At 38.6% G+C, this 26,578-nt stretch overlaps 1 protein-coding gene across 1 annotated transcript in view; it reads right to left on the bottom strand.

The window, feature by feature from the left end:
• The window catches only part of LOC124723039 (endosome/lysosome-associated apoptosis and autophagy regulator family member 2-like), a 233,061-nt gene that overhangs the window by 8,257 nt on the left and 198,226 nt on the right, over positions 1-26,578 (bottom strand). Inside the window, exons 12-15 of the mRNA XM_047248213.1 lie at positions 20,743-20,945; positions 20,470-20,655; positions 12,791-12,923; positions 803-1,066 (exon numbers count right to left, since the gene is read on the bottom strand). Of these exons, the coding sequence (XP_047104169.1) occupies positions 803-1,066; positions 12,791-12,923; positions 20,470-20,655; positions 20,743-20,945 (786 nt within the window). The remainder of the gene's footprint in view (positions 1-802; positions 1,067-12,790; positions 12,924-20,469; positions 20,656-20,742; positions 20,946-26,578) is intronic.

Raw genomic sequence — 26,578 nt, 5'->3', positions numbered from 1 at the left:
ACTCCACCTAATAGTGAAGGTCAAGAAATTCACATCTGAAATCAAGACAGAATTATCTGAGACTCTAATTTATATCTTCCACTTGCTCCAAACCAAAAGACCAAGGCAGTTTCTAGGTATATTGCTGCAAATAGCAAGCCACACCTCCACCTTGGGGTTGAAGCTAGTTGCCTTTACCAATTCAGCCAAACATCTAAAAGAACCAACGATGGCCTCAGAACTCATACAGAAAGCATCATCTGTGCTGACATGGGCAACTATTTGCAGTCAGTTGCACCCAAAGAGTTCAACAGCCATGAATAGAGTCACTTCCATATCTCAGATGAGACTGTCTTGAGTAAGCATGCCAAGAGCATTCTGGCCTTCATTACTTATCTGCAGACTATTTCCCTGAGAGGCTCTATCAGTCCCCTAATGTTGGCACTCTCACTGACCATCAAATCCATCCTAACATCTGTGAATGTCCAGCCTTGACACCAAAATCAGCCATTGATGCAACAGATAAAGCATCCTGTCCTGGTCCAGATGTATTACCAACACTAGGCAGCACCTCATACCTGCAGCTGTTGTATAAAGGGGCAACCATCCAGTCAGTTCCTACATTCGGCCATAGAGCTCTTTATATAAACACGTGGTCAACATTCAGCTGTGCTGATATCAATCCCATGCTGGCAGTCACATATTTCCATAAACTGTGCTATTATCATTTATTTTAATCTCATAGTGTTATTAATATTTACTGTTATTATAGCAGTTATGCAGATAGTTAATTTTGAGAAACTGGGTGTGTCAGACAACTTACCATGCCACCTATCATTTTCATGCTCCTAATACGATTTAGTATTCCAAGACTTCGAGGTTGTGTGAACTGTATTTCTTCCTCTTCACCATCATCCAGTGCACAGCTTTCTGCTGGGGCAAGTTCGTTGTCTCCGTCACCATCTCTGCCACCTGATGACTGTTTTAGTTTCATATACTTATATTCCAGATTCTGTGTCTTCTTCCAGAAGTAAATCATAAGACCACATAGAAACAAAGCCAGAGCTATAGTTACTGCAATCACAACCTGTAACAGATAAAGACAGAGCAAAATTTACATTTGTGCACCGTGTATAAATTGAGTTAGTTGAATCTATTACTAGTCTTTTTTTCTGCTACATTTTATATTATATCTATATTTTGGTCATTATAGATGATTCACTGCCTCTGTTTTGACATGTTAGAGGAATCTTTAATTCACGTGAAATGTTTTAGTGAAACAATGAAAATCTTAAAACAACTATCAACTGATAGAATTTCCACTTGTTTCTGACCAAATATGTGCTGCATGTTCAAGCAATGTGCCGTCTTGTTAAATATATTTACTTTGTCGCTCTCTTGCTCTCTCTCTCTCTCTCTCTCTGTGTGTGTGTGTGTGTGTGTGTGTGTGTGTGTGTGTGTGTGTGTGTGTGAGTGAGTGAGTGTGTGTAGTGGAGTGTACTGTAGTGTAGTGTCATGTTTGTGCTGGAGATGGGGAGAGAAGGCAGAGGGTGAAGTATGGTGCTGCCATATAGCCTTCTCCTCTTGAAGAGCACCAAGGAGCTACCAAGCTTAACGTTCTCATCCAATGAACATATCACCATCAACAGTGTCAGATGTCCTCACTTCATGAGACACTGTGGAGATGGTTGGAACTGAATCCTGGACATTGGTGAAAAGACTGTTGATCGGGGACTTTTTGCCACCAACCCTCCTGTCCCCTCTGCCATAAAAGCAAAGGCAAAATTGTCAACAGTGCACAGCATACCTGGACAGTCACCCATCGAAGTACTGGCCACATGTTTGGTGCTTAACTTTGTTGATTTGATGGGAACTGGTGTGTCCACCTTGGCACAGCCATTGGCTGTTGATCAGTGAAATGAGTGAAACCAATCTTCACCTCTATGAATCTGGTTTTCCTATGCACTGCGTCAGAGTCAATTACAGTGGAAGCTGAGAGTAAGGGTGGCCAACATCTGGGTTCACAATATTTTGCACCAGGAAGAGAGAGCATGACTTAAGGCAAAGGACTATATCTAACCAAGACTTAACCCTTTAAGCATTATAAGCAGTACTACAAACTTCTTCATCTTGTCATCAAAAGGAAAAAATTATATACTATACACAAAAAATTCAAAATTCCAAGAACAAAGCAAAGGTGATTCAGAGTATTCTGGATATGAACTGAATAAAGTCAGCAAGGCAAATGATATTCATCTCCCTAATGACAGCAGCAGTGAAGCAGATAATGTTAAATTCAAATCATTGATCAATACATAAGAATTTTATATTATTGTACAAATTTCAATAACAACCAGACATCAGGCAGTAAGCTAAAAAATCCTCACATATTCACAAACAAGATAAAATAATGGGTTACCAGCTTCTCTTTTTATAATACATCAGAATATTTTGAACTGTGGATGAAAATATGCTTAACTATAATGAATGTATTAAACAGCTCTTGACTTTGCCAGTGTTTAGACAGATGATAGTATTACTGTACAGGTACATAAATTCTTTGTTTAAACTATAAGATAAAAACAGCAGCTGAGTATTTCAAGAGGAGGATAAGTGTCCGTTTTTCACCACACTAGTTGATTTTCTCCTAATATACGTATGGATAACCATATACAAAGTAAATATAATAGAGGGAAACATTCAACATGGGAAAAATATATCTAAAAACAAAGATGATGTAACTTACCAAATGAAAGTGTTGGTATGTTGATAGACACACAAACAAACACAAACACAAAATTCAAGCTTTCGCAACCCATGGTTGCTTCATCGGGAAAGAGGGAAGGAGAGGGAAATACGAAAGGATGTGGGTTTTAAGGGAGAGGGTAAGGAGTCATTCCAATCCTGGGAGCAGAAAGACTTACCTTAGGGTGAAAAAAGGACAGGTATACACTCGCACACACACACACACACACACACACACACACACACACACATATCCATCCGCACATATACAGACACAAGCAGACATTTGTCTGTGTGTTTGTGTTTGTGTTTGTTTGTGTGTCTATCAACGTACCAATGCTATCATTTGGTAAGTTACATCATCTTTGTTTTTAGACATATATAAAGTAATCTAGATGAAATTCCCAAAGGTACAGGGTGTTTCAAAAATGACCGGTATATTTGAAACGGCAATAAAAACTAAACGAGCAGCGATAGAAATACACCGTTTGTTGCAATATGCTTGGGACAACAGTACATTTTCAGGCGGACAAACTTTCGAAATTACAGTAGTTACAATTTTCAACAACAGATGGCGCTGCAAGTGATGTGAAAGATATAGAAGACAACGCAGTCTGTGAGTGCGCCATTCTGTACGTCGTCTTTCTGCTGTAAGCGTGTGCTGTTCACAATGTGCAAGTGTGCTGTAGACAACATGGTTTATTCCTTAGAACAGAGGATTTTTCTGGTGTTGGAATTCCACCGCCTAGAACACAGTGTTGTTGCAACAAGACGAAGTTTTCAACGGAGGTTTAATGTAACCAAAGGACCGAAAAGCGATACAATAAAGGATCTGTTTGAAAAATTTCAACGGACTGGGAACATGACGGATGAACGTGCTGGAAAGGTAGGGCGACCGCGTACGGCAACCACAGAGGGCAACGCGCAGCTAGTGCAGCAGGTGATCCAGCAGTGGCCTCAGGTTCCCGTTCGTCGTGCTGCAGCTGCGGTCCAAATGACGCCAACGTCCACATATCGTCTCGTGCACCAGAGTTTACACCTCTATCCATACAAAATTCAAACGCAGCAACCCCTCAGCGCCGCTACCATTGCTGCACGAGAGACATTCGCTAACGATATAGTGCACAGGATTGATGATGGCGATATGCATGTGGGCAGCATTTGGTTTACTGACGAAGCTTATTTTTACCTGGACGGCTTCGTCAATAAACAGAACTGGCGCATATGGGGAACCGAAAAGCCCCATGTTGCAGTCCCATCGTCCCTGCATTCTCAAAAAGTACTGGTCTGGGCCGCCATTTCTTCCAAAGGAATCATTGGCCATCGCACAGCCGACGTCTTTAATTGCCTGAATGAATATTTCGATGATCGTGTGATTGCTTTGGGCTATCCGAAACATACAGGAGGCGGCATGGATTGGCCTCCCTATTCGCCAGACATGAACCCCTGTGACTTCTTTCTGTGGGGACACTTGAAAGACCAGGTGTACCGCCAGAATCCAGAAACAATTGAACAGCTGAAGCAGTACATCTCATCTGCATGTGAAGCCATTCCGCCAGACACGTTGTCAAAGGTTTCGGGTAATTTCATTCAGAGACTACGCCATATTATTGCTACGCATGGTGGATATGTGGAAAATATCGTACTATAGAGTTTCCCAGACTGCAGCGCCATCTGTTGTTGAAAATTGTAACTACCGTAATTTCGAAAGTTTGTCTGCCTGAAAATGTACTGTTGTCCCAAGCATATTGCAACAAACGGTGTATTTCTATCGCTGCTCGTTTAGATTTTATTGCCATTTCAAATATACCGGTCATTTTTGAAACACCCTGTATCAGTGTGAGTACATGAGGGGCGGTGAAGTGGAAGCTTAACATCTGCCACACTGGGGCTATGGAACGGTTCCATTCAAAAGTATAACCACAGGTGTTAATACATTTATTCCACAGGAAGGCGAGACAATCATTTCTTGTCTCATAGAATGCAGTTGACCACTGGCAGGTCCACAACCTCACCCACTCTTGCACTTCCTTGTTCAACTGAAACTGACTTCAACACATGTATTTCTTCAAGTTACCAAATATGTGAAAATCTCATGGTGAAAGATATGGGCTGTACATAGGATGCTGCAGTGTTTCCCAAGAAAAGTACTGAAGCCTAACCTTTGTTCAATTGGCAATGTGTGGGCAGCAATTGTTGTGAAACAGGACAATTCTGTACAACAGCTTTACTGAGTGTTTTGCCTTTATGGTATATTGTCATTTCTGGAAAGTATCTTCATAGCACTGGACACTGATTGTGGATCCACACTTGAGAAACTGGATGAGCAGTGGGACCCTTCAGTTGAAGAAGAAGGTTATTGTGACCTTACCGGAACTTGTGTAAACAGCTTTGGATTTCTGTGGTGGGGGAGGTGTAGGTCGTTTCCACTGTTGGCTTGGCTATTTGTCCTCCGGCTATTAGAATGCTGTTAGACAGAATCATTCTGATGCAGGATGATGCCCACCACCACTCTGCCAACTGGATGAAGACTATGCTTCAGTGATTGGGTTGGGAAACATTGCAGCACCTCCATACAGCCCAGCTCTTTCACTGTGTAATTTCCATGTCTTTGGGGACCTGAAGAAAGCCACACTTGGCTGTCGGTTTCAATTGGACAAGGAATTGCAAGAGTGAGTGCAGATGTGGATCCATCAGCAGCTGACTGCATTCTATGCAACAGGAATTAAACATTTTATCTCCCAGTGGGATAAATGTCTTATCTTGTGTGGTGATTACTTTTGAATGGAACCATTCCATGAGCCCATTGTGATGGGTGTTTGGTTTTCATTTGCCCGTCCCTTATATTAGCACTAGTCATATTTGACAGCCCCTTATATTGGCACTAGTCATAGCATAGCTTGCCTCATTCCATATCACTGAAGCCTCTCCTTCTTTATGGGGTTTACAGAGAATGTTGTCTAAATGAAAGAATGAATGTCAAGGTACAATTTATATTTGACCTCATATGACAGAAATATTAAAACATAATTATTAAATGTTATTAGATATCAGTGTCTTTGAATACACACATTCTCTCTCTCTCTCTCTCTATCCCTTTCTTCCCAGACACAATAAATGATAACAGCACAGGCTATGATAAAAACTAACCTATTACGCTCCCAGCAGGCAAGATATGAAGAATTATTTAAGATGTTAGGGTAGTAAATGAAATCTAATAGTTCATAGTTTCTTATAACAAGAGCAGAAAATTAATATTCCATTCCACATATTGATGTAACATTGTTTTGAATTATGTAAAAATGAGGAAAATGTCACTGCTGCAGAAAGCACTGTCTTGAGTGCTAATCTTTATCGTCTAATACACCTACCTGCAATTAATGCCTAACCTACAGACCACTGTCAAGTATTGTGTTAATGAGTGGCCCACCTTGCTCTATGTATAATATTTCTGGATTTCTTGTGGTAATGACTCTAGTTACACAAATTTTGGCACCACCAAGCCATACTAAATAAATTGTAAAAATTATTCGGGCTGTAATATTTGACTTTTAAGGTTCTCCACAAAATTGGTTACTGTAATAGCAAAACTGCAACATGTTAATTCGTTTCACTAAGAAAAAATTATTTAGTGCCAGTTGTCTATATGATTTTAGTAGGCTACGTTAAAATATGACAAAACTGAAGTGTTGCTTTCCATTCATTCTTTCCTTGCTCCTTACTCATAAACCTGCTGTTCTGCATGTATTTCTCACTAAACCAGTTTGAGAAACTACTGAATTTGACAAAAGCTATGACAATATTCTTGGATCATTTCTTATAGGCTAAGTGTTAAATAGAGTGTGACTTACACTGTTTGCTATGTTGCCTTTGAGAGACACAAATTAATATATCACGGCATACTTTAGAGTGGTGTTGTAGTGCAAAGAATACTGTTAAACAGCATGTTGACCAAAGTACACCAACTCTTTGTAATATTGCTTTCTCAGATTGAGGTTCATTGTGTTTCACATTAATAGATTTTTTGGTTCATTTTTGTAGATGAGACCTGTTTGATAGCTTCATGTACAATTTGTTCCTAAGATTGCAACAGACTGAGCACTTCATTATAGGGTGTGCAAACAGTAATTTATCTGTAATACATAAGCTGCATAAACAATCTGACAAGTTGCAGCTTTTTCCATCCAATTTAGAGGCTTACCAAGGGACTTTTTAAGCTCTTGTTAGTTAGACAACTGTCTGCAACTGAATTACTCAAGCAGACTGCTTTGCCCTGTGCTGATTATTCCTGAACTGCTGCCTACAATGTTTAATGTTTTGTACTTCTGCATAACTTATTATGTAAATGATGCAGAATGTTCAATATTTCCTTTTTTTCTGCTAGTACAATAATTCACCTATAGATTATCTTCAAAGCTAAAATGTTTGTGCATCATAAAAGTTACTGGAAGAGTATGAACAACTTTCATAGACATAAACAAAATAAATAGTACCAAAGCCACAAAGTTAAGGTGTGAGAATTCTTTCAATTGACATAAAAACAATTCTGTATTTATAATAGACAGTTACTTACAGTTTTTATTTAACTGTGATATTGCAGTGCCTGTGTAATTCAGAATTATGGTGCAATGTTCTGTTGGGCATGTATGCATGTCAAAAGGAACATTGTATCATAATTCTGAACAACACAAGTATTTCAATATTGTATTTCCAACACTGGGCAAGCAACTTTCAATTAAAACGTCTTCCCTGTAGAAGAATATACATCTTGAATGTATGAGTGCAGGATGTGGACACATGGTTGGCAACATATTAAAGTTTGGATATGGCTGTGTGTCATGCGTGGATAGCCTAACAGTAAGGTGACCACTTGCAATAAGCAGGACATCTGGATTTGTGTCCTGGTTCAGCACAAGTTTTCACATTGCCATCATTCCATTATAGGGCTGACGCTTGTCCATATTTGTAACTGTGAATACATTTCATGTATTTCTTCAATTGGCACAATGAATGCTAAGTTTTCATTTTTCCATGCACAAAATGTATATTATGTATCCTGAAACATCCACTGAGTCAGGTGGCACAGTGGTTAGCACACTGGGCTCAGTTTCGGGAGGATTACAGCTCAAACCTGTGTCTGGCCATCCAGATTTAGGTTTTTCTGTGATTTCCCTAAATTACTGCTGGCAAATGCCAAGATGATTCCTTTGAAAGGGCACAACCACTTTCCTTACCCATCATTGACACAATCTGAGCTTGTGTTCCATCTCAAAAGACCTCGATGTTGAAAGGACAATAAACCCAATCTTCCTTCCTGAAACATCAGTGTAGTACTTTATCTGGAGTGAGAGTGTGAAAAAGCAAATACTGTTCACGTTCACTACATGTCTTTTCCATCTTTTTCTGGTTAGATGCTTCACGTCAGTTTCACAAAGTTAGAAGCCAATCCACATTTAGTTTGTTTTCAAGTATATTCTTGCTTTTTCTTAAATAATATTTTAAGATGGATCACATGAGTAATTTTCTCTTTACAGTTGGTGAAGATCAGAAATTTTTGTTTCATTGGTAAGTCATGTAACAGGGTACAAAATATTATACACACATCAAAAAAGTTTTGCATCACCCCAGTTCCCAGAACTCCTGAAGATAGATGTTGGCTGTGGATATTGTATCACAGACACAGTCCCTTTCACTGTTCAGAGATGTCACTAAACCTTTCCAAGGATGTAAACAACTATGCATGAGCAACACCTATTAGATGGAGGGGGTCCGACAGCGATCAGTTTCAGTCATTCCATCCGGAAGGAGGTACACAGCTCATGTTGTCTGTAGTTCAACCATGCCTAGATGGTCAGTACCATGGTTCAATTGCATCAGCATTGTTACTTTGTGCCAGGAAAGGCTCTCCACAAGGAAAGTGTCCAGGCATCTCGGAGTGAACCAAAGTGATGTTGTTTGGACATGGAGGAGAAACATAGAGACAGGAACTGTCAATGACATGCCTCGCTCAGGCCACTCAAGGGCAGTGGTTGACCACTACCTATGGATAATGGCTCGGAGGAACCCTGACAGCAACGCCACCGTGTTGAATAATGCTTTTTGTGTAGCCACAGGACGTCATGTTATGACTCAAACTGTGCACAATAGGCTGTAGGATGCACAATCTCACTCCCGACATCCATGGCGAGGTCCATCTTTGCAACCATGACACCATGCAGTGCAGTGCAGATGGGCCCAACAACATGCTGAATGGACCGCTCAGGATTGACATCAAGTTCTCTTCACCGATGAGTGTCGCATATGCCTTCAACCAGACAATCATCGGAGGCATGTTTGGAGGCAACCCAGTCAGGCTGAACACCTGAGACACACTGTCCAGTGAGTGCAGCAAGGTGGAGGTTTCCTGCTGTTTTGGGGGGGGGGGGGGGGGGGGAGGGCATTATGTGGCGCCGATGTATGCCAATGGTGGTCATAGAAGGCGCCGTAATGGCTGTATGATACGTGAATGCCATCCTCCAACCAATAGAGGAAGCATATCAGCAGCATATTGGCGAGGCAATAGTCTTCATAGACCACAATTCACACCCCCATTGTGCACATCTTGTGAATGACTTCCTTCAGGATAACACCATCACATGAACCCTAGCGAACAGGCCTGGGATAGATTGAAAAGGGCTGTCTGTGGGCGACGTGACCCACCAACCACTCTGAGGGATCTACACTGAATCACCATTGAGGAGTGGGACAATCTGGACCAACAGTGTCTTGATGAACTTGTGGATAGTATGCCACGATGAAAACAGACATGCATCAATGCAAGAGAACGTACTACTGGGTGTTAGAGGTACCGGTGTGTACAGCAATCTGGACCACCATCTCTGAAGATCTCACTGTATGGTGGTACAACATGCAATGTATGGTTTTCATGAGCAATAAAAAGGGCAGAAATGATGTTTATGTTGATATCTATTCCAATTTTCTGTACAGGTTCCAGAACTCTCGGACCTGAGGTGATGCAAAACTTTTTTGATGTGCATAGTGAGTTTCCTCTCTTATATTGATATCTACCTTCCTCATATACTCCCTGTTTCAAGTGAACTGAACACCTATGCATCAGCAACCTTGTCTTGAAGTGTTCCTTACAAAAACATTTGGAAAATATATACCACTAAATAATAGAGGATTCTCAGAGCATCTTCTTATGTCAGCTTGTAGCTGTTCTGTAGAATGCCTTTCTACAGTTTCTCTTACCAGAGAAAGATGAAAGATTATTACTACTTATCACCCAGTGGAGATTATGAGAAATTAAACAACAGGCTCAAGTTGTGAAAAATGAACTTTCTGTACCATTTCTCAGTCTGATCCATTGATCCAGTTAAGTTTGTAAGCACTAATGGGTTTGTCTACCTCTGGCTCTTATGCAAGCACTTATTCAGCTTGGCATTGATTGATGGAGTTGCTGGATGTTCTTCTGAGGGATATCATGCCAAATTATGTTCAATCAGTTCACTATTTCATCAAGATCACAAGCTCGTTGGACGGGCCTGCCCATAATGCTTCAAATGTTCTAAGTTAGGGTAGGGGTGTGGGGGCTAGAGATCTGTCAACCATGCCGACCAAGGTAGGGTGTAGCAAGCATGAAGACAAGCAGTAAGAATTGTTGTCATGTGCTAGAGGGCATTATCTTGCTGAAATGTAAGCTCAGGTGGCTTGCCATGAGAGGCAAGAAAACGGAGTGTAGAATATCACTGATATATTGTTGTACTGTAAGGATGCTGTGGATGATAACCAAAAGAGTCCTGGCATGAAAAGAAATGTCACCCCAGATCATCACTCCTGGCTGTCAGGCTCATATCGGGGGCAACAGTCAGGTTAGTATCCCACTGCTATCCAAGGCATCTCCAGACACATCTACAGCCTGTAATCTCATCAACTACATTAGAATTGTCTTCAGTGATGAGTACTGCTTCGAATTGAATCCCTATAACCAGTGCAGATATGTCTGGAAACTCCCCGAGCAGCAGTGGGTTACTAACCTGACTGTCACCCACCACACCGACCGACAACTAGGAGTGATGATCTGGGGCACCATATGTTTTCATAGCAAGACTCCCTTGGTTGTCATCCATGTCACCCTTATGGTACAGTGGTATTCCAATGGTATTCTACACCCCCTTTTCTTGTCCTTAATGGCAAGCCAGTCTGGGTTTACATGTCATCAAGATAATGCACATCCACGTATGATGAGAGTTCCTACTGCTTGTCTTCATGCTTGCCAAATCCCATCTTGGTCAGCAAGGTTGCCAGATCTCTCCTCAATCAAGAATTTTTGGAGAATTATGTGTAGGGCCCACCAACCAGCTCAGTTTGCGACGATCTAACACACCAGTCAGACAGAATTTGACATGATAGCCCTCAGGAGGACAGCCACCAACTCTATCAGTCAATGGAAAGCTGAACAACTGCTGGCATAAGAGCTAGATGTGGATAAGACATTATTATTGACTTGCTCAATTTGTGACACTGTTTCTCTTGAGTAAATCATCCATTTTCCTGAAACTGTAATCATCTGTTGGTCTGTACATGTACGTCACATCTACCGATTACTATCTCATGTTTCTCTCATGTTGCACAGCTTGACTGACAAGCAGCATATCCACTGATGTAAACTGATATTCCCCTCACTTAAGCTTCTCATATTGTTTTGACACATTCCTCCTGTTTTTACAAACCACATTGTGTGTGGTTCCATGGTTGTGAGGCCATAGTAACATGTCTGGGCTTGAATATCAGTTGTTGGCATCAAAATATACTTCAGTCATAAATAGTTTAGAGGATAACATCCTTTCACATACAGTAACTTTTTCACTAGAAAGCTTTTAATGTGGCTGTAACCTAAATTACACTGCTGGATGTATGACAAACTTTACTGGGGAGTGTTATGTTGAATAATATTCTCCTCTGCTATTAGCAGAGCTATCACTGAAGTGGAAAATTTTTATAGGGAACACAAAACACGACTGGAACATAACATCATTGAAAACTGGAGTATTGAAAAGTACATCTCTTGACCAATTATTGCTAGCTTGTAGCATGAGCCATCAGAAGACAAACACCAATGAGGTACAGTAAGATTTGTCAAATTCTGTTTTTCCAATGCAACAACTGAAAATTCACACATTCTTTGATTTATAAATAAAATCAATTGGTTTCATTTACTATGAATACAACAAGATCTTCTATTAGAAATACCACGAAAGATGACAGTATTACTTGTTGCTAGTGTACAAGCGTCAAATCATAAGACCTGTGTGTAAATAGACAAAAATAATTTTTTTCTCAATAAAATGCTTTGCTATTGCATACTCTTTCTCAAAGAGTTTCAAAATGTCTTTCAGATCTTTGAAATTCTGAAAAACTCTCTATTATATGTGGAATGAATAGAGTAGTTCAGGACTATTACTTCGAGATTTTGTAGCAGAGTCATCACAGTCTCGAATATGAAAAAATTAATCTCATTCTTTTTCCTACAATTTTTAAGATACCATTCTCTGTGCAAACATGATCCTATGTCATTTTCTTAGCAAAACTGAAATGTATTCCTCTTGCATAAACAAGTAGTCAAGATAACACTAGGTACTCTAAAGCCTGTATTAAAGAATAGTGACAGACATTAATGGAACTGAAAACTAGAACATGAGACTCCACTAGGAAAACTCACAAATTCTCCAACTAAACAACCTGAATGCTGAAAAGTTACTGAGTGAATGGGACAGAAATATAGCTGTGCATTTTTAGAGAACCGCGGCATGCAGGTACCAGAGCAGCTATGAGTCTATACACATCTATAACACTCACAGAGTGAGAGGGTAGCACAAGTATACACATCTACAGCACTGTGGGAAAGGCAGACTGCTGTTCACCAAGACATCCACAGCGCCTGGGAGAAGGTACAGCAATGCACCTTAAAATGTCGAGCAGTCAAAGGATTAAGAGATGCTGCAAAACAAACTGCAGTGATATTACAGAAATAACCTTAAACAAATAGGTATGAATATGCTGTTACCTGTAACTGCAGAGGAATTTGTGCAGTACATGTGACTCTTCTTGTAAGTGGCATGTCTAATGGCATCAAGCAGTCTGAAGGTGGCAGAAAATGAACTGACTGTACACCATTTATGCACTCTGATTTTACCATCCTGAAAATTAGTTTATCAGACATAATATTTCTTTTGTTTCAAAAGACAAATTCACTTGAGCAAATTACAAAATTATGAGACAGTATAGGAGGCTAGTACTTACTGTCAGGAGGTGACATTCTTAGTACTTCCAGTACAGATATAAAAATTTGAGGAACTTATTAGCTTACAGAATTATTAGATCTTTCTTAAGGAGGGAGGAATGATGGGTTGGGGAAGGTTAGAAAGGAAGGGCAGGTCTTTCTTCCTCCCCCCCCCCCCCCCCCTCTCTCTCTCTCTCTCTCTCTCTCTCTCTCTCTCTCTCTCTCTCTCTCAGCATTCAGACTGGTACGCTTGCAGCCTTGGGTTTGATACATGCTGTGTGTGTGTGTGTGTGTGTGTGTGTGTGTGTGTGTGTGTGTGTGTGTGTGTGTGTTAGGGGGATGGGGGTGAGAGGGACAGGGGTGAATTGGTGACAGACAGACTGAGACAGTGTACTCACTGGAAGATTTGTAACATACACTCTGTACAAACTAATGTACTCAATGAAAGACTTATACCATGTATTACTTCTCACAGCAGAATTAATCCCCCTTAGCCACTCTTACAAAGGTAAGATGGATGAAGTGACTAATTCCTGTTGCCAAAAAGCCATGCACTAATATAGTCTAACAAAGGTATGGTATGAGGTTGAGGATTTGAAGAATGGACTAAACAGTGACATAATTTAAGCTACCAGGTATTTCACCCTAAAGTCATACATCATGCTGGGCCTACAGCCTAGAAAGTGGATGAGATGTATTTACAATCTATCAAAATGGTATTGACTTTCATAATTATGAGATAGCCAGAAGTGTACTATGTCAAGCTGGCATGCTTGTGGCCTTGGGTTTAGTACATTCTGTGTGACATTTTTATTTTTATGTTTTTGTCATCATTGCAGTGCTTGGGTGTAAATGAAGAAAAATAAGGCAGAAGATCAGTAAATTTCATTTAGACGCTTGTTTATGGCTGCAAATGTTCAACTGCTTGACAGTTGGCTTTTATTTTATTATTCTTTTTCTCTCTTTTTACTTACAGAGATACAGATCTGTTTTTAGGATGACATATTCACTACACATGCTCAGTCAGTGTGTTGTACATGTCAAAGGTGACTGTGGCCACTGCTGCTACCTCTTCATGCATTGTGTCCATATGGACACTTGTGACATGGTGCTTATTGTAAACACCACCAATAGCTGTGTCTTTATCATGTTGTAGTGCTTGTCATGGATAAATTTATTCATATTATTTGATAGATGGACACTGTAAACTACTGCCATATTTTTGGTAAATAAATTAAAAAAAATATGTTTTATGCACAGGCATTATTGTTTGTGTGCCTCAAAAATGACTGACCCAGCTCATCCGTTTATCAGAGAAGATCACGATGAAAGAAACAAAGCATTCAGTGTTCAGTTCAGGAATTAATTTAAAGTATAATGAATTGCTATAGAACAAGCTCACAATTACTGAACATGAGGATGCAATTAAAATTCAGTTACTTGTTTAGTGAATTTTAAGCTCACATGCCTGTTTCTGACACAATTACGTATGCATGATATGGATCAATATCAATGGATGAAAAACCAGTATTTCAGAATGTGAACAAAATAAGTTTCCTCATCAGTCTGTTGAAAACTAAATACAATTTTGATGAGACATCCTTCATATGATGTTCACTGTGCAAGATCAGCTTATGTTTCAAACATTTTTATTGTGACTATCACCCTTAAAATTGTAAATTGTACTATAACAAATAAATTTAGATACTCTTGTAGCATGTTAAATATAAATTCCAATATATGTTATCTCATTGTCATTTGTTTTGTAATAAGTGTAATAGGGGCTGTTATCAGCCATTCCCAGAAGGGAAAATATAAAAAGAATAAAGAAAAAGAGAGAAGAAACCGTCACATCTCTACGATAACTAATGCCATTTTAATGAGTGGTTAATCCATCTCATCGACTTTCATGAAGATATTATCTCTGAAATAAAGATCCATCAGGTTGAATCTAGTGCCTTAAACTAAATCATCATTCAGTTAATTCTCAAATTTCCATCTCCAACCCTATGTCTTCCCCATAACTTACAAGCTAGGAAGAGAAGTGCCTGAGGACCCAAAGCTGGAAAAGATAAAAGAGATCAGACAAATTAGGGACAGCAGCAATGTGGGATTAGAGGATAAAGGGATGTAATGAGATGGAAAATTGCTGAAAAATAGATAGCAGTTGCAAGTAATGCTAATAATAAAAGCAATAATTATAATACACAAGTAGCCAAAGGGCAAGTATAATTATGAAAATAGCATAATACAATAGAAAGTGCGGCAGTATTATGATAAATATTTGAGCAACCCAAGTGCAAAGATGGCTATATGACCAAAAAACAAGAATTGAGTTTGAGCCGTCATCTTGTATGGTTTTTCATTAGCTATTTTTTTACTGTATCAACCAGACTGCAAAAATGACTCTAAGACATTTAAAATGAGGAGGGAAAATCATACACTGGTGCAAAGGCAGCCATGTTTTCAATGTATATGAGGATAGTAACTGTTGTTTCGAGAACAGATACCACTGATGACCCACATTCCCAACTGTCCACAATCTACATATGTAATATTCCCAACAGATATTTGCCCATCCACTCATTACTCGTGCCAAATATTTGTTAGGAACATTACATATGTAGATTATGGACAGTTGGATCTCACAGGAAGCATGCAAGGGATAAGTCCCTGCAGTCGTGCTATTCATCTGTGTCCTCAGTGGCTCAGATGGACAGAGTGTCTGCCATGTAAGCAGGAGATCCCGGGTTCGAGTTGCGGTCGGGGCACACATTTTGAGTTGTCCCCATCAAGGTATATCATCTACACCTGTCAGCAGCTGAGGGTTTCAATTGATTATCATGTTTTCAATGTGTTGGGTTGCAAAACCAGCCAAATCCTAATCAGTGGCAAAAGAGGCCCAGTCTTAAAGAATCGTGGCTGTCAACATAGAGTATGGATGCAAAACTGGCCATGTCACCTTGTCACATGTTACACTTTACAAAAGTCGTGGTTTTGAGCAGTCTGTGACTAAAATGTTTACATTGACAGTATTGGAGAGAATTTTGTATGTTCCTGCTTTTATTGCTCTGCTTTGACATACAACTAGTATCTGTTGGGTTTCAATTGGCTTTACTTCCCATCTATCTTTAGGTACTAACTGAAAATGTTTCCATAGGTGTCAAACTGTGAACATCTTGCTGGAATGTTGAAACATAAGGAACTCACTATGCAGGATGTATGGTGGACCCATGAAATGTCTTATGAAGAAAGTAACCCAGACTGGCAGAGCAACTACATTTGATAGCATGTCACTATTTCATGTCCTCGAAAAAAAGCATCGAGAAAACTTAGAGGAGACAAAGTGTTAAGAAAGCAACTAATTACAAACTTTGTACTCCCAAAAAGACAAGATGGAGTGACTTTCATGGGGATTTTACAGGTAAAGAAAAAACGAAACTCAAGAAAATCTGTCAGAGTATGATGAACGCTTTCTCACTTGCTACTGGTGAAAGAATGGGATGTGACAGATGAAACAATCAACAGATAGGAAAACTGCAGTTGTCAGGTACAGTTAACAATTCAAGCCTATCAAAAGTCATTATTCTAGAGGAAAAAATTTCATCACCAATATTTGACCAGTGAGTTAAATATGAAAGTAATGTGTGAAATGTTCTATCAGAAATATTGTTATCTGGACATAACATATGACTACTACCAGACAACATTCTGCAATAATTTTAATATTGGCTTCAGAGTGCCTTATGTTTACACATGCTCCACATGCTCGTTCCTACAAAAAAAAGATTTCCTTGAAAGATTGATCAATTGAAAAGAAAAATTTGTAACATCAGCTCACAGCTCACAAAATTCAGGGTGATGTCTTTTATGAAAGACTGAAGGAAGATGTCAATGGTCAACTTATTTTAAGTTATGACTGCCAGAAGAATTTAGTTCTTCCAAATATCCCAAATCAGGTGGGACATTATTCAAGACAGGTGTACTGATATAACTTCACAGTTTGGCAAGGCTACTCTACAAGCACTCAGATGAAAGAAAATGTGAGCTTCTACATTTGGCTGGAGAATGAGTTTGTGAGGGGGTTGAACCAGATAGCTTCATCACTTTGTCATCAGCTGCTTCACATTGATTTTGATGGTGTCACCAAAATTACGCTCTTTTCAGACAAATATGGTGGGCAAAATAAGAATATGACAATGATTGGGACATTGATATATTGGTCCCTGTATGATGCTCCAGTACATGTAGAAAGCATTGAAGTGTGGTTTCCAATCATTGGTCATTCGTTTATACCCCCACAACAGAGTTTTCGGAAACATGGAGAGAAAATTTTCCCGAGTGAGTGTAATTGAAAATCCTACAGTCTATCCCAGCACAATGGAGAAATTAGCCACAGTAGTACCCTTGGGAACAGATAACTGCAAAGTGAGAAACTTGAAGAAACTTGCCGATGATGTCATCAGAGTTTCTGGCTCTTGGGACATCCAGTTAAAAAAGAAAAAAAGGCTGAAATCTCTTTCCAAAGAGGAAAATATTTCATAAGAACTCTTCCTTATGAGATTCCAAAAGGGGTCCCACTGAAAAAAGGTAAAATTGTGGATGTCAAGCTGCTCCTAGCACTTCACTAGGGAGAGACATGACTAAAGAGGGAAAAGTTATCTACACTGAAGCTTTTGAGCAGTAGGATCTCATGGAAATGGGCAAAAATCAAAACAGTGAGGCTGAAGAGGTTGACTTTGAGCTTTTGGATGAGGATGATTCCTCAAACATGAAGTCTGAATTGAATGATTAAGACTTACTAGATTATTACTGTACCTTGTAATATTTCAAGTTTCATATTTTTATGTAAAGGTTTAAACCTCTTTAAGGATTTAAAACAAGATGACACTTCAGAATTATATTCATTTAAACTTCTCCATTTTGCATTATTTTTAAATACTACTCTCATCTACTGTACTTCCCAACATAGCCAGATATGCAATTGAATTACTTTTTTGACTGGTTTTGCAACCAGCTGCATTTACATCACAGCTGTCAATGCAGTTGCAAAAGCAGCCAACTCAACCATTCAGTTGCAAAATGGGCTAAACATAAATTTATAAAAATAATAATTTATCAGTTTATGTAGGATTGTAGAGACATTCATCATTAGGTCACTATGTTTTTCCTTTTTATTGAGAAAATAACTAACTTTGTAACACTGCTGTGAGAGTTAGGGTACATCTTTCTACTTTTCCCCAAAGTCTTTTAACATCGACTTAACCATATTTGTACCATACCTGGCCTACCATTTGTCAGTGGATGTTGCTGAACCTCATCTCATCAAAAATTGTTACAATTAAACAGGCACAAAACCCTGAGTATCAAATAAGCTCAGAGATGCAGAGATCTTTTTATAAAGTGAAAAATACCCAAAAATCTGGAAGAAGACAGTTTCAGCAGTGACAAACTAATTTTTTGGAGCTGGTTTTGATTTTAAGCTACAGATTCTCATAACAGGTACCTGTGAATTACAGGAATTGTTGAGGAATATTTCAACAACAATCCTTAACCTTACAATGACATTTGCTGGTCATCAGAATGCAATACTCATACATGTTTACAGCTACCTCAATAGATCAAATAACTTGATTAGAGGCATACTTGGGATTGATGAATAATCTTTGTATATCTTGCTTCAGTTGATTGAAGAGTGCATTTAGAGTGCATTCAGTACGATCTGATAGAGATCCTTACTGAAGTACCTATTCTCATGACTAAACTTGTGTATCCACAGACTCCACCATTACTTGTGGAAAATACTCCACACTAAGCCATTGTATCAGGTATGTCTACTAAATCAGAAGATTGCAAAAATTATTATCTCAGTTCTACACTGATGACATACAGGAATAATATATCTACTATAATATATTTGTAACCACTCATAAAGTGGTGCAATAGGAAGTAACACAAAACAGCATGCATGTGGGAAAGCATTATTTCTGAAAGTCACAATATTTTAGAAAGCACAGTAAACAGAATATACACTGAAGACTCAAAGAATGCCTCCACCACAAGTATTCAAAATTACTGTCCTTGTGGGCAAAGCTGCTGTACATTGTTTTGATAGTATAGCTTTCCCTAGGCAATTTTTAACCACACAGAAATCAGCCAATATTGCTATACAAATTTAGATTTTGTTTATGAAATATATCTGCATCAAATGTAGTAGTATGATTTTGTTGGAGGAGGACACACAGCTTCATCAGAATTCACAATTATTCAGAATTGAAACTTCCAGTAGAGAAACATTACAAAATCTCTTTCTGAATGTCTTACGTGTTGCAGCATTAGAAAATTGCAGCGAAATGCAGGAAGATCTGCAGCAGATAGGCACTTGGTGCATGGAGTGGCAACTGACCCTTAACATAGACAAATGTAATGTATTGCAAATACATAGAAAGAAGGATCCTTTATTGTATGATCATATGATAGCGGAACAAACACTGGTTGCAGTTACTTCTGTAAAATATCTGGGAGTATGCACGTGGAGCGATTTGAAGTGGAATGATCATATAAAATTAATTGTTGGTAAGGTGGGTGCCAGGTTGACATTCATTGGGAGAGTCCTTAGAAAATGTAGTCCATCAACAAAGGAGGTGGCTTACAAAACACTCATTCGACCTATACTTGAGTATTGCTCATCAGTGTGGGATCCGTACCAAGTCGGGTTGACAGAGGATATACAGAAGATCCAAAGAAGAGCGGCGCGTTTCGTCACAGGGTTATTTGGTAACCGTGATAGCGTTACGGGACGTTCAGCAAACTCAAGTGGCAGACTCTGCAAGAGAGGCGCTCTGCATTGCAATGTAGTTTGCTGTCCAGGTTTCGAGAGGGTGCGTTTCTGGATGAGGTATCGAATATATTGCTTCCCCCTACTTATACCTCCCGAGGAGATCACGAATGTAAAATTAGAGAGATTCGAGAGCGCATGGAGACTTTCCGGCAGTCGTTCTTCCTGCAAACCATATGCGACTGGAACAGGAAAGGGAGGTAATGACAATGGCACGTAAAGTGCCCTCTGCCACACACCATTAGGCGGCTTGCGGAGTATAAATGTAGATGTAGATGTACTCAATCTCATTCTTATTTTGAGATGTAGATACACTTCCATGGGTACTGTTTATTACAGGAACCTTTAAAAAGTAAGCAGTTTCAAGTGGAAAACATCAAACATCCTTCAAATGTGTACGGGGATAAAATAAAATGATTATGTTCTATCAGCAATGACGTATTATACTTCTAATAAAAAACATTCAGTATACAAACTGGGGCTACAATGAAAAGTGGACATTCCTTTTTGATCAGGTTATGACTTCTGTGCTCTGTAAATGTGAAAGTGGAATTTATTATGTGCATAACCCAAACAGGTTGAAATATTTAAACTTTTAGGAATAATATACAAATATAAACATTACCTATAATCTTTTTCTGTGCACACTGGGCAAGCTGCAGCACTTGACCACAAGAAACTGAAATTACAGCCATCACATGTTCCATCAGGACATTTCTTTGGTAAAGTTATTGTTCCACTTCCTTTCTCATCTGGTGCACACAGTAAGGTAATTACTGTCTTCCGTCCTTGGGGGCAAGAGCGAGTAGCACTGAAAATTGTTTTAAAGTTTTGTCATTTACTGTACATCAAATAAATATTTGGTTGTTCAAAGCAATATCATCCAGTCATTACTTACAGTGGTGTTGAATAATAAAAATGCAACCCATCCTGAAAACCAACATCAGAAAACTCATAAATAAAATCCACATTCATAAATGTGTTACTTCTAGTAACACCAACAAGTTCATCACCCAGTGTCACTGATTGTGTAGACAAAACAAGGTCTTCTTCAGCCCACTGACTGGGAACAATTGTTGTTCGACAGATTAATGATTTCACCTGTAACAAAAAATTATGAACTAATTCTCTTGAGCCCAGTTGTAGTAATTACTGATTCCCTAGAGTTCTGACTTATACTATCTCTTAGTATGGTAATATTGTTCTCATACATTTGTCATGGTTTGCATTTAGTATTACATTTTAGCATTAAAATATGACCTAAATGATCTGAGGGATGATCATTTATGTCTACCGAGATGATGTGGTCATAATTTGTTATAACATTATCTACTGAACTATTGCATGCATTGTTAACTAGTCTAGTGTGTGTTAGTTCAAATAGATCTTCTGCCTCATCATAAGATAGGACACTATCTGTAAACAGATATTGTAAACCAATTCATTTTATGATAGTGTTGATGTTCAGATTTCTGAGTATGAAGAGATTTACACTTCTATGACCTGATGTTAATTTACTCAAAACCCCATCAAGTGACTTCAGGAAAATATCAAAATTTCACATAGTAATCTATATATACACATATAACAAAGAAAGGAAAAGAGCAAAATATGAATTTGAGCAGTGCAGTTTTCAACTTTTTGCCAAAACAAAATTTGTTCTCCCACAGTACTTCTTCTGTAGTTGTTATAAGCTTACTTTTTTTCAAGTAAATTTCAACACCATCACCTTTATTATGTGTTCTGCAGTGAGGTATTGCTAGGTTATAGCTTTCTAATTGGAAATAATAAATGTGATTTACTGAGTTCTGGTATTTGGCATTATCATTAGCACTGAAAAGGCATATGTTTCCACACTGTTTGGCAAATCTTCATCAATGATTTGGCATTACACTGATCTTCCCAGTCACAGAATAGAGGGTTCTGCTGAGCCTACATATACAGTACCTCTCAAAAATCGTAATCATCACTCAGTGGTACACTGTTCCCCATATGCTAGAGGTTTGGATTCATTTTGGTCATCTTTTCTATCTGTGGAAATTTTTAGAAATATTAGTATAATTTCATGCCACATTCTGAATTTCAGTTACACTTGCACATGTGTATGCATAGCTATACATAACCTTTATTCAGATTATTGCAATTAAGGATTGAATTAATGAAGCTATCTGAAGATGCTATCATTTAGTTAAAACCATTTATAAATAATGGTGTCCATGTGAGGGCACTATGAAAAAGATGTTATACAAAATGACACTTTGTTTTTCTTTTTGCTAATCATGGTTAATATGTATGTCTTTTCGTTGTTCATGTTGAAGATTGCCATTAAAGCTTGTGATGGATGTTTATTTATGTCTCTTAAATGCTAAACTCATTTGTGATCAGTTACTAATATGCTGTCAATAAGTTAAATGTTGTCGGCTGGCCATCATTTTCAGACACATTGTTTATTATACTCTATGTAGAACCTAGAATCATCCAGAAAATTTTTCTTTGCAATACTTAATAATACAAGGTGGTTCAAAAAGAAAGAACTGATTTCAGTTGTTTATTACTGACAAGTTATGAAAGATAGAAACATATTGTGCATATCACTGCATACAGGAAGCTTCAAAGTTTTATGTTTGCATGGACCTCACCATACACTCAAAATGAGCACCATGCATTGCTTGAGAAACATCAAAATATAGTCCAATTTATTCCACACATAAATCAACCGCTTCCTGTTTACTGAATCAACAGAGTCAACAGTTCGATTTCTTAGCTCTTGAAGAGTAGGTGTCATAGGTGAGATGGAAGAAAATCACAAGAGTAGGTGTCATAGGTGAGATGGAAGAAAATCACAAAGTGTGACATCTGGTGACCTGGGAAGCAAAAAGCAGTGAACAAGATCTTGTTGTCCATGTCTTTCAATACAACATTGCAGGATGATGTTATTAAGACAATGCTACACCTCAAGGTGAAAGTGAGGCAGGGTGCCATCATGCATAAAAATGAAATCACTGCAACCTTTGTAAATCTGGAAACAACCAACACTGCAGCATGTCCAATTATGACATTCCTGTCAGGAAAGTCTCTTTCATATTCAAAGATGATACCAGGATTTTGCGGCCCCGAATTCTTATGATGGTTTACTTTACCCAAGAGATGAAATGCCAATTCATCCAGAAAGTGAGTTGTTCTAAAACAGTGTCCTCTGCCATATACTGGAGAACTGAAATGCAAAATTTATATATTCTGTGATTGTCAATGGGATGCAATTGATGCAGTAACTGTAACTTATAATGCTTCATATGCAGGTGTCACTTCAGAAGATGCCACACTTAGATTAGATTAGATTAATACTTGTTCCATAGATTATGAATACAACACTTCGTAATGATGTGGAACGTGTCAGGTTAATAAAAGATGTCTGTACAAGATATTACATTACACAAAATATTGCATGACACTAATGTTTAAGTTGGATTTTTTTCCCCTCCCTTAATTTATATCTAAAAATTCAGCCAATGAGTAGAAGGAGTTGTCATCTAGAAATTCTTTTAATTTATTTTTAAATGTTGGTTGGCTATCTGTCAGGCTTTTGATGCTGTTTGGTAGGTGACCAAAGACTTTCGTGGCAGCATAATTTACCCCTTTCTGTGCCAAAGTCAGATTTAACCCTGCATAGTGAAGATCATCCTTTCTCCTAGTGTTATAGCTATGCACACTGCTATTACCTTTGAACTGGGTTGGATTATTAACAACAAATTTCATAGGTGAATATATATATACTGTGAGGTTACTGTGAGGATCCCTAGATCCTTAAATAGATGTCTGCAGGATGACCGTGGGTGGGCACCAGCAATTATTCTGATTACACATTTTTGAGCAATGAATACTTTTCTACTCAACGATGAATTACCCCAGAATATGGTGCCATATGAAAGCAGTGAATGAAAGTAGGCATAGTAAGCTAATTTAGTGAGATTCTTATCACTAAAATTTGCAATAACCCTAATAGCACACGTAGCTGAACTCAGACGTTTCAGCAGACCATCAATGTGTTGCTTCCAGTTTAACCTCTCATCAATGGACACACCTAAAAATTTTGAAAATTCTACCTCAGCTACAGACTTCTGTTCAAAGTCTATATTTATTACAGGAGTTGTGCCATTTACTATACGGAACTGTATATACCGTGTTTTATCAAAATTTAAAGAGAGTCCGCTTGCTGAGAACCACTTAATAATTTTGTGAAAAACATAATTTACAATTACATCACTTAGTTCTTGGTTTTTGGATGTTATTACTATACTTGTATCATCAGCAAAAAGAACTAACTTTGCATCTTCATCAATGTGGAATGGTAAGTCATTAACGTATATCATGGACAGTAAAGGACCTAAGACCGAACCCTGTGGGACCCCGTACCTGATTAGCCCGCAGTTTGAGGAATCAGCTGTTGTTTTAACATTACATGAACCACTTATTTCAACTTTCTGCATTCTTACAGCTAAGTATGAATTAAACCATTTGTGCACTGCCCCTCTCAAACCAGAATGATTTAGCTTATCTAAAAGAATTCCATGATTTACACAATCAAAGGCCTTTGAGAGATCACAAAAAATACCAATGGGTGATGTCCGGTTATTCAGAGCATTTAATATTTGATCAGTGAAAGCATATATAGCATTTTCTGTTGAAAAGCATTTCTGAAAACCAAACTGACACTTTGTTAGTACTTTATTTTTACAAATATGGGAGGCTATTCTTGAATACATTACTTTCTTAAAAATATCTGATAGAGCTGTCAGAAGAGAGATTGGGCGGTAGTTGTTGACATCCGACGTATCCCCCTTTTTATGCAATGGTTTTACAATGGCATATTTCAGTCTATCGGGGAAAACACCCTGCTCCAAAGAGCTATTACATACGTGGCTGAGAATCCTACTTATTTGTGGGGAACAAGCTTTCAGTACCTTGCTGGAAATGCCATCAATTCCGTAAGAGCTTTTAGTGAGTTTATTATTTTATTGATTTCAGAGGGAGAGGTTGGTGGAAATACAGTTATTTCAAACTGCACAGGTATGGCCTCTTCTATTAGTAGCCTTGCCTCTTCTAGTGAAGATCTAGATCCTATTTTCTCCACAACATTTAAAAAATGATTATTGAAAATATTTTCAATTTGTGATTGTTTGTTAGTACACTTGTCATTCAGTTTTATGGCACCAAAGTCTTCCTGTGCTCTTGGTTGCCCTGTTTCCCTTTCAATAATATTCCAAATTGCTTTAATTTTATTATCAGAGTTACTGATCTCAGACATGATACACATGCTTCTGGACTTTTTAATAACTTTTCTTAGTACCGCACAATAGTTTTTATAATATTGAACAATTTTGGGGTCAGTATTCCCTCTTGCTGTTAGATACAGTTCTCTTTTACGGTTGCAAGAATTCTTATTCCTTTAGTTAGCCAAGGTTTTTTGTATGTTTCCTTGGAATTATGTTTAACTATTTTCTTGGGAAAACAATTTTCAAATACCCTTAAAAATGTATCGTGAAATAAGTTATATTTCAAGTTTGCATCGGGTTCCTTATACACTGCATCCCAGTCTAGCTGCTGTAGGCTTTCCCTAAAGTTTGCAATATTTATATTGTTAATTGAATGCACTGCTTTGAAATTCTGATTTGGTATACTGCATGGAGCTATGTCATGTACTGTAACTAGCTGTGCACCATGATCTGAAAGACCATTCTCAACAGGATAAGCATTTATGTCCTTAAACTTATCTTGGTCTATAAAAAAGTTATCTATCAATGTCCTGCTGTTCTTTGTTATCCGAGTAGGAAAATCAATGACGAAGCTCAAACTGAAAGAACTGAGTAATACTACAAGGTCATTCATCCTATTACACTCTTTCAGGGAATCAACATTGAAATCCCCACAAATGATAATTTGCTTCGCCCTGTCTGACAGATAGCGCAACAAAGCATTCAAGTTTTCTAGAAATAGCTGGAAATTCCCTGAGGGGGCCCTATATACTGTTACAATTATGAAAGTGCCATCATTTAGTTTTAGTTCTGTTGTGATAGTGCCACGAAATTTAACAGTGCCGCCACGACAGTACGTGTGGATTTGTGTGTTCATGATGGGGCAGACATGGAACAGCTTATGCAAGAGCTCATTGAACAACAAACACAGCTGACGGCTGCTATTCGGGCACAACAAACACAGCTGACGGCTGCTATTCAGGCGTTGTCGACGTCGCTTACTCATCGTCTGTCTTCCTCTTCTCCGCCTCCATTCCCTCCTTACGACGAGGCCGCTGAAGACTGGGAGGCTTATGAGAAGCGTTTGCGGCAACACTTCTTGGCTTTCGGTGTTGTCGACGCTCCTATGTGTAAGTTGTTATTTCTATCTTCGATTTCCCCACGGATCTGTCAGCTGCTATCTCAGTTAGCCCATCTGCGGGAACCTGCCTCTCTGTCCTTCCAAGAAATGTGTGACTTATTGTCTAACTATTACCAAAAAGACACCCACGTCATTGCTGCCTGCATGGCATTCTACCGGTGTCGTAAACAGCCCCATCAATCTTACCGGCCTTGGATGGCGGAACTACACGGTCTGAGTAGGAAATGTCAGTTTGTCACGGACACTCATCATGAGTCTTATGCTGATTCAATGGTTAGGGATGCTATTCTATGGCTTGCTCCTGATAAAGAAGTTCAGCAACATGCCCTCCAACTGCCAAA

Source organism: Schistocerca piceifrons, chromosome X (assembly GCF_021461385.2).
Source record: "Schistocerca piceifrons isolate TAMUIC-IGC-003096 chromosome X, iqSchPice1.1, whole genome shotgun sequence".
Classification (NCBI taxonomy): Eukaryota; Metazoa; Arthropoda; class Insecta; order Orthoptera; family Acrididae; genus Schistocerca; species Schistocerca piceifrons.
The sequence above is the reverse complement of the archived record's forward strand: the minus strand, read 5'-3'. Positions and strand labels throughout refer to the sequence as shown.